The 9,626-nt window shown below is 40.9% G+C and overlaps 1 protein-coding gene across 6 annotated transcripts in view; it reads left to right on the forward strand.

The window, feature by feature from the left end:
• GALNTL6 (polypeptide N-acetylgalactosaminyltransferase like 6) overlaps window positions 1-9,626 on the forward strand; it is a 542,002-nt gene that overhangs the window by 322,345 nt on the left and 210,031 nt on the right. The window contains exon 1 of one of the 6 annotated variants that reach the window (XM_045018347.1): window positions 4,819-4,939. The exons of the other annotated variants lie outside the window; for them this stretch is intronic. Coding sequence (XP_044874282.1) covers window positions 4,921-4,939 — 19 coding nt within the window. The 5' untranslated portion in view covers window positions 4,819-4,920. Of the gene's footprint in view, window positions 1-4,818; window positions 4,940-9,626 lie in introns of those variants that run through there. 6 annotated transcript variants of the gene reach the window in all.

Here is a 9,626-nt window from a genome sequence, read left to right on the forward strand (position 1 = left end):
TCAATAGTCATTTGCACTTTAGTTTATACTCAGCTGCATTTTCAGGTTCCTAATGTTACAATTTGTGGGGTTCAGACAATGTTTGTTGTTTGTTGCTGCTTTCGTTAGATTATATATGTTTGTGGTAACCGTTCTGTTGGTCTAAGGTTTTATAAGGTTTTGTTTGTTTACATTTCTAATGTTGGGCTAACCATCTCTTTGAATGCTGTTAGTTCACCTGTCACATTGTCTGGAGTGGCTCAGGAGCAAGAATGCTAACCTCAGGGCAGACTGTCAAAAGCAGGGCACATACCCCAAACTGGTGGTATGTTTGCCAATTAGATTTCACCAACCCAGTAACTAGGCAACCAGATAGCAAGTGTGAAAAATCGGGATGGGGTGGGGGGTAATAGGAGCCTATATAAGAAAAAGCCCCAAATATCAGGACTGTCCCTGTAAAATCAGGACATCTGGTCACCCTCCCAGTAACAAATGTGATCCCCAAGATCATTGTAACAGTCTTATCACTGAGTCACAGGCAGTCCCTGTGGGCTGTCCAGTCTATCTTGCCAACCAGGCAAGCCGAACTTGGTGATAAATGGTCACTTAAACCAAAAATCACAAAATATTCAGGTTGCTCCCAGTCCCAAGAGACCAGACACTTACCCCAGAGCAATTTGAACCTTACAACTCATACAAAAGACAACACAGGAAGCCCATCCTATAATAAACTTACTAAAGATGTATGAACTAGGAAAAAAGAAATGTTATTTACAGGTTAAAACAAGCATATATGCACAAATGAGCTTCAGTCTGTGATTCATAAGATGGCAGAGATGTTGAAGTCTGTCAGCATTGAATGTTTTTTTAGGGCTTAACCCAGGTTGACCCTGGGGATCTCTGCTTTTTGTTTCTTAGCTCCAGCCCTTGAGAGTCCAAACAGCAGAGAGATGAAAAATCATGTTAGCTATTTTTATTTCCCTCTTTCAGCATTCAAACTGATTGTGTAGAAGACCTTGTCCTGACTTCTCCATGGATGGATGGGGCAATTAATGAAAATTCTGTCCTGTGATGGTCCACTTCATTTTTGATAGCCCTCCTAGATGAATGGGGAGAGCCACTCTTCCCATCTGAGTTCACAGGTTCAGAGTAGGCATTTTTACAATTATAAAACAAACTTATCTTTTACCTTGTAGCATAGAATACAGACATTGCTAGTAAGATTCATGCATGCAGCAATTTACAAGCGTTTGCATAGAGTCTAAACACTAAATACATTCTTATAAGTCTAATACGTATCTTGAACAAACTAACATACAAATGAGCTGGTTTGGTTTCCAGGTATGAGTGCCAGTTCTCAGCTAACGCTACAGCCTTGGCTTAACTTGGGTTACCAGTGTCACACACTAGTTAGAGCCTAAAAAAAATCAGTTATTGTCTACAGTTAAAGAACCTGAAGTCCTTTCTAGGTTCTTAGTCAGGCAGGAGTTACAATTGGACAAAACATTCACTAACATCAATAGTGATTTGCTTGAGTAAGGACTACAAGGTCTGCCCAAAATGCAGTTCTTTTGTGTATAGCTACTGGGGAAATATGGCATTGTGGGCTAGGTCTGCACCATGGGATGGGAGCAGGGACAGGACTAAGGAGAAGCACAGGGACTGCAACTGAGATGCTCGAATCATTGGCCAGACATGTGAGGAGTGAGTGGGAGAATGACACACTCCTAAAAGAGCTGTCACTGAATGAGTTACCCCAGTGCACCCAGAGAGCCCTGGGAAGTATTCTGCCTCCTTGTGCACTCTGAGGCAAAATGCCTGTGGTGGTCTTCATAGGGTTGTACAGCTTATTGCGATCCCTTGCTGTGGGTTAAGTGCTATTAGCAAAATCTACCCGGAGTGTATTCTAAGCCACAGCTTCTTGCTTTAGAGGAAAAAAATGTGGTTTTTTTATTATTTTATTATTCCTCTGAGCGTGCTGAGCCAGCATAGCTCTTGGAGTGCGATTGGATTCTAGTCTGGCTCATGAGCCATCAGCAGTTGTTCCCTACATTCCACATGCAGGATCAAATGCTATCTAAATTTACACCTGCACAACCTTATTAAAGATACTGGTGTCCACTAAGAGCATAATTTTGTGTGCAGATTCTTGAAGATGAAAGAATAGAGCTTAACTTCCAGCTCTCAGGGTGACTATCAGTTAAACAAAAATTCCTTAAACTTTTAAACTGAGAAAATATGATGTCAAAATGACTGAGACACAATACAGTTATTTTTGAGAGTAGAACCATGCCTTAACAAAAACTCAAGCACTTATGGAATCCAATCCAGAACTATGTATTACTATGTTGGCATATAATTAGTTTCTCTAGGTATTTTTGATCTATCAGTGAGCATCACCTCCTCACATTTGTATCTCCCACCAGTCTATGTTTCTCCAGTTTTATGCTGATGTAAATAGGCTCAGTATTTTGCAATGGCTATGCTGTAACTCCATCATAAACAATAGAAACCATACAGTACCTGGTATTACCATTAAAATGTTACATCCTGCTAATGCAGTCAATAAGAACCCTTGTAAATTCCCATTCCTACATGTCAATTCTTGCTCAATAAAAAATGCATTATAAACAATCCTCTGTGTACAGGGATCTGTTAATGAGCCAGCAGCTTCAGATAACTCAGCAGGTACATAAGTCATACTCATATAATTTTTCCCCTCGTTAAGCTTTTTATAACAGATTTTTAAAGATTGCTACTGAAGATTTGTAGCAGTCTTGCTCTCTAGTAATTTGTTCCATTTATTGAGAACACTAGCTCTTATCACCCAGCAATATAGAAAACAAACAAGATAGACATTTTAATATGGTTTAAACAGTCAGGGTTCCAAATGAAAGGTTACAACAAAAGTTTTAAGTACAAAAAAATATTTTTGTAGGACAGGAGGCATTGCTTATTTCACCTGATATGATTCTGTTATAGGATTGAATTCAGAAGACAAAGTCTGACTTTTTAGTTACAGAGACTCCATTAGCATTTGCAAAGAAACTGTCATAAACTTTAATTCACAAAGTAAGATTTTCTATGCAATCCATTGAAAGCAAAAAATCTGACTTTGGCTACTTTCCCAAACCAAATTAGTACAAATCACAAAGTCGCAATTTATTCATACTCGTGAAAAGAAGTTGTCAAATGCTGATGATGTACAACAAAGCATGCTTGGTCCCCGTCTTCACATCACCCTCGCAACAGAATGACCTTTTAGAGGCAAACACTCTGGCTTACAGTTGCCAATGCAGTCAATCTGCAAAGATTACAAGATGCTGATCACATGTTTTGTTGTTCTATACCTGACTGTGGCCTGATCCTGGAGCAGCAGCACCTCTGATTTGTCTTCTGTACTATTATCGAGCTCCACAAAATCAGGAGATTCGCATATAGAATAAGGATATACTAAGTTTCCTTTATGTGCTTACCCAGGTTGAAATATCAATTTCTTTTAGGCTATTGTATAACTTGTGTTTTGGACTCCATTACATCAAATCCTTATGGATAATGTTATAGAATGATGAAACCAATAGCATTTATAGAGTCAAGGTTTTTTTTAAAGGCAAAGGTATTTTTTTTTCAAATGACTTTTTCAACTCTGGCCAGACTCCATATGCCTTAAATCAATACTCTGCTAGCAGAAGCAGCTCAAGACCAGTGGCATAGAATGTGGACACCCCCCAGCTGCTTCTCCACAGCAAGATCCACCATCTTCTTGTGCTCCCTGACCTGCTTCACAACAGACAGCAGCCGCAACAGCAGCAGGGGATTCTCAGATGCACTGCCTCTGGTTACTGCTGTTAGTTTGTGGAAAAGATAGCAAGCAAAATTAATGAATGAATGGAGAAAATGGAGGGGGCAGAGAAAAGTATCTCTAATCTAGAGAGTGGGAGGCCATAACTTCATCAGAATTTGCCCCAATTCCAACAAGAGGTTGTGAAAATGGTAAAGTGCCTAGGTGACAGAAAAACAGCTATAGAAAGAACAAACATTGTCGGTCTTCAGGAGGCTCCAATCTACAATCTGCTTTGGATAAACGTCTCCCTGAGATTTTAAATCTGGAATGCAAATACACCAATCACTTCATTAAAATCAACCAATGTCATCATGCACTGGCCAAGAGCTGTTGTTCACAACTTCACAGATCAGGTGAAAATCCTAGCAGCATCATGGATACAAGAGCAGTGAGAACACAAGGGTAAAATTGGTTTGCTTGTTTGTTTTTGGTTGTGCTGAGGTGTTCACATCACACCAGTCCTGAAGGGGGTTAGCATAGGCTAGATGGGCCAGGTAACTTCATAGGCTGCACCTGGAGGGGAGCCCAGAGCTCAATAATGCTTAATTAAGCATGAAGCTCACCTGGGTAGGAACTGGTGGGGGGCTTTGATAAATCTGAGAACAGCAGGGGAAAATAGTCTTTAGTCATTTCCTGACAGAAGGGAGGTTTGTTAGAGATGACAGGGTCTGGTAAGAAGCCAAAGGGCAAAGTAGCCACAGGGAGCAGAGGAAGCTCGGATGGGTGGTAAACCCAGAAGTGCTAGAGGATAGAAGGAAGGAGATAACAACCAGGTCTGGGAGCAAGTAAACCATAGTTGTGGAGCATAAGGTCCCTGGGCAGGAAACCAGAGTAGATGGTAAGACCAGGTTTTCTACCAGCCACTAGGGAAGTGGCACAACCTTGGATATAGAATGGAGGACTGCCTGGAATGACTGAGAGACAGCTTATCCGGAGAACCATTGACGGACCCCGGAAGGAGAGGACTGTGGTGACCTGGCCAGAGGCTGAGTCACACAGAATATGACTACCCTGAGTCCTGGAGTGTGAGATTGAGACAGTGGCTGAGTGATGAAAGGAACAGGCATTAAACTGTCAAGCTAATCCCCAGATGAGCTATGAGGAGGCATGCCAGTGGTGAGTAGTAAGCCCTGTACATTGGTGTTCAAGAATTTTCTCCCCGGTTGTGGAAAGAAAGGATGGCATGTGCTGAAGTCAAAAACTCCCTGATGGGTAAAGGCTTTAATTGTGCCCTCCTGTATCCAGCAGTGCTAAAAGGTCTAGAGGATGATGTGGCGCATACATTCCACAAATCCAGAGAAATAGCAACCTTGATCCAACAGAAGCAAGCCATGGTCTAGGCATATAAAGGAGTCTGAAACTCAAAATACAAATAATCCCTCTATTCGCTCAAAATTGAATGGCACATTTATTCCCTGTCATAGTTGAAAACTACAAGTTATGTCATGCAAGCTCTTACTGCATCAGTGGGTGGGGTGGGGTGGGGTGGGGTGGGGTGAGGGCTGTGTTCAAGTTTTCCCTCCTTTCTATATCTTATGTACTCTACTGTTTTGCCCAGCTTCTGTTATCACCTTTTTTATGTCGCAGATACCTATATCTAGTCACTGGTCTTATAGCTGTTATATTGGCCAGATTTTGCAATGAGGAATCTTCCCTATCCAATGCTGGATTTTAATACAGATGGATTGATATATTCTTAGTGACAGGTTCCGATTGTTATTTTCAATCCATCTCTCTCTGGATGAGGTGGGAATGGTTATATTTCTTGTAATGAATCCCAGCTTGAACTGTATACTGTTAGTTTACCCTAGAACAGTGGTTATTACATGAGACTAAGACAGAATCAATGCAAAGTGTGGTTTATTTTAACTGTCAGATTGAGACTCCTTGACCTTTTCAACAGAAGCTGCTTGTTTTGGTTTTTCTATTTGTTTTGCGGGGATTAAGGGAAAGTTTCATTAAAAATGTGTTGCTTATGCAAATCATCGTTGTTTAAATAAATGGGGACAGGAAGGGAAGAATACATTTTATTAATTTCTAATACACTTATTACATAAAATATAGGGTCCTGCTTATTCGTTTGTAAACTCTGTAGATTTTGAAAGCGTGAGACTGACTCCTGCATTGCACCAACTGGATGCCAGCTCTCTTGGTCACAGGCAAGTAGTTTCTACTTGGTATCCTCTGAAATATTTTGTCCTCTGAACTATAAAGTTTAGTCTGAAAGATAGAGGAAGGAAGTGGTGATGGTGGTGTCGTGTGAGTTTTTGGGGTTTTTGTTTTGGTTTTTTTTGTGGAGAAGGGATCTTGTTCTGCACTGACACCTATTCATACATGCAGAGGTTTATTTGCTTTCCTTTTTCTCCAAAATTATTATTTGGGTACAAAAACTTGGGCATGTATGACCGAAAATAAAAGAAAAAGTTGCTCTAATTTTCTATACGGGCATGGAAGCCATGATGTTTCTAGTGTTAAGCAAGGTGTCAGTGAAAACCATTATAACAGGGCACCTGTACACTAGTGAAATAGTTGGACAACTTTAGGAGACCTATAAAGTGCAGTATATGGACACCTTAAGGAAGCAAGAAATATTTTTGTGGAGTCTTGCATTCCTAACTTGGAATGCTAAAAATATATAGGGACATAGGATTTATCATTCCTGATCAGTCTATCTAACATATGGCATCCTGATTTCAAAAGCAGACCATTCTCAATGTTTAAGAGTAAACCTCCCCTCCCCCCCAGAAAATAAAACAAATTTCAGACCAACAGCCCAATAAAGCATCTAGCCAATTCTATGCATTGGTAGGCATGGATGGGGAGGGAATGTGTTTCTGACCATTAGGCAATCATTTGACACACTGAAGCATGAGATTTGATTACTTTTATTATATTAGCTTGCATGGATGTTATGCATGGTCATAAAATTAGCCTGCTGGTATTTTTTTTTTAATCAGCTACCGCATTTCTCTCTTTGATCTCATACGGCAGTCACTGAACACCTGCAGTGCTCTTGCTGTTCTTTGTTCTTTTGTATAGACAACTATAGGCTACATAAAGAACTACTGTTTATTCTGGGTTTGTCCATCTTGAGATAAATCTTTTTTAATCCAGCTGTTGACTGGATTCACACTGAATCACTGTTTCCAGGGCTTTGAAAGAGTAAGATTTCTTTAATTGCTCTTAAAAGTGGAGGGGTGAGGAAGGTTATTAATGGTCGCCTATTGTAACTTGGATGAAGGCAGTTTTGACACTGATCAAATAACATGTTTTGAAAGACTTACCACACAGTTTTCTGTTAAATACACAGGTAGTTGGAAGGTCACAAAGTTGAGTTCCATGTAACTTTGTACAGTTGCTGTTCATAAATCTTGTTGAAAAATGCAGAAAAGTTTTCATTTTTTAAAAAATTCAACCAATTTATAAGCTGATCAAAAATAGCAAAAATGCATATTTACAAAAATGCAAACTATTTTCATCAAAAATTCAAAACATTTTGACAAGCTCTAATTATATAAATAACCTTTTGAACAATTTACCAAGTGTTACTGTGGCTTGTCTATCACTGGAAATTTTTAAATCATGATTGGCTGTTTTCTCTAGATGATCATAATGGTCCCTTCTGGCCTTGGAATCTATGAATCTAACTCTTAGGCTTCTCTGCAGAATCTCTACACAAACATCCCACACACTGATGGAATACAAGCTGTCAGGAACAGTATCCCTGATGATGCCACAGCACAACTGGTTGCTGAGCTCTGTACCTTTATCCTCACACACAACTATTTCAAATTTGATGACAATATATATCTCCAGATCAGTGGCACCACTATGGGCACCCGCAAGGCCCCACAATAGGCCAATATTTTTATGGCCGACCTGGAACAACGCTTCCTCAGCTCCCGTCCACTCACACCCCTTCTCTACCTACGCTACATTGATGACATCTTCATCATCTGGACCCATGGGAAGGAGACTCTGGAAAAATTCCACCACGATTTCAACAGCTTCCACCCCTCCATCAACCTCAGCCTGGACCAATCTACACGGGAGGTCCACTTCCTAGACACCACGGTGCTAATAAGTGATGGTCACATTAACACCACCCTATACCGAAAACCTACCGACCACTATGCCTACCTTCATGCCTCCAGCTTCCATCCCGGACACACCACAAGATCCATTGTCTACAGCCAAGAACTGAGGTACAACCGTATCTGCTCTAACCCCGCAGACAGAGACCAACACCTAGAAAATCTCCACCAAGCATTCTCAAAACTACAGTACCCGCACGAGGAAATAAGGAAACAGATCAACAGAGCCAGACATGTACCCAGAAGCCTCCTACTGCAAGACAAACCCAAGAAAGAAACCAACAGGACTCCACTGGCCATCACATACAATCCCCAGCTAAAGCCCCTCCAACGCATCATCAGGGATCTACAACCCATCCTGGACAATGATCCCACACTTTCACAGGCCTTGGGTAGTAGGCCAGTCCTCGCCCACAGACAACCTGCCAACCTGAAGCATATTCTCACCAGTAACTGCACACCGCACCATAGTAACTCTAGCTCAGGAACCAATCCATGCAACAAACCTTGATGCCAACTCTGCCCACATATCTACACCAGCGACACCATCACAGGACCTAACCAGATCAGCCACACCATCAGCGGCTCATTCACCTGCACATCCACCAATGTAATATATGCCATCATATGCCAGCAATGCCCTTCTGCTTTGTACATCGGCCAAACTGGACAGTCTCTAAGGAAAAAGATAAATGGACACAAATCAGATATTAGGAATGGCAATATACAAAAACCTGTAGGAGAACACTTCAACCTCCCTGGCCACACAATAGCAGATCTCACGGTGGCCATCCTCCAGCAAAAAAACTTTAGGACCAGACTTCTAAGAGAAACTGCTGAGCTTCAGTTCATTTGAAAATTTGACACCATCAGTTTAGGATTAAACAAAGACTGCGAATGGCTTGCCAACTACAGAACCAGTTTCTCCTCCCTTGGTTTTCACACCTCAACTGCTAGAACAGGGCCTCATCCACCCTGATTGATCTAACCTCGTTATCTCTAGCTTGCTTCTTGCTTGCTTATATTTACCTGCCCCTGGAAATTTCCACTCTTGCATCCGACGAAGTGGGTATTCACCCACGAAAGCTCATGCTACAAAACGTCTGTTAGTCTATAAGGTGCCACAGGATTCTTTGCTGCTTTTACAGAACCAGACTAACACGGCTACCTCTCTGATAGTATTATTTGGTGATGTGTGCCACATTGCCCCATGCTTACATAATGAAAATATGTAATGTATATACCAATGGAGACAGAGTTAGGTTACAAGGTTAACTCTGATTTTCTGATTCTTGTGCAATTCTCACCTATACAATAACATTAATGTAGTTTGCATATAATTTTCTTTTTTAAGAAGTGTGAAAAGAAAAACCTGAATAAGTGAGGTGCAACTAGAACTGAAGGAATAGTTTATGTAGGTGATTAAATACTAGCTGCATTCTCATTGGTAAAAGATACTGTATGTGTGGCCAACCTCATTCTGCTTTACATATGGGACAAAATTAGATACTATAGTTGTATGATTGCAAACTATTGTTGGTTTGCTGATGATTGTCATTGACTGACACCGGAGGGAGTGGAGAAACAGGAGCAGGACTCAAATCGTGTCTGTCACATTGGTGCTGCAGGACACTACCAGTAGCTAACTAGGAAAGACATCAAGTGGTTTAAATGAAATGTATATAAAAACAATATTTAGGGGCCTGATC

The sequence above is a fragment of the Mauremys mutica genome, chromosome 5, assembly GCF_020497125.1.
Source record: "Mauremys mutica isolate MM-2020 ecotype Southern chromosome 5, ASM2049712v1, whole genome shotgun sequence".
NCBI lineage: Eukaryota > Metazoa > Chordata > Testudines > Geoemydidae > Mauremys > Mauremys mutica.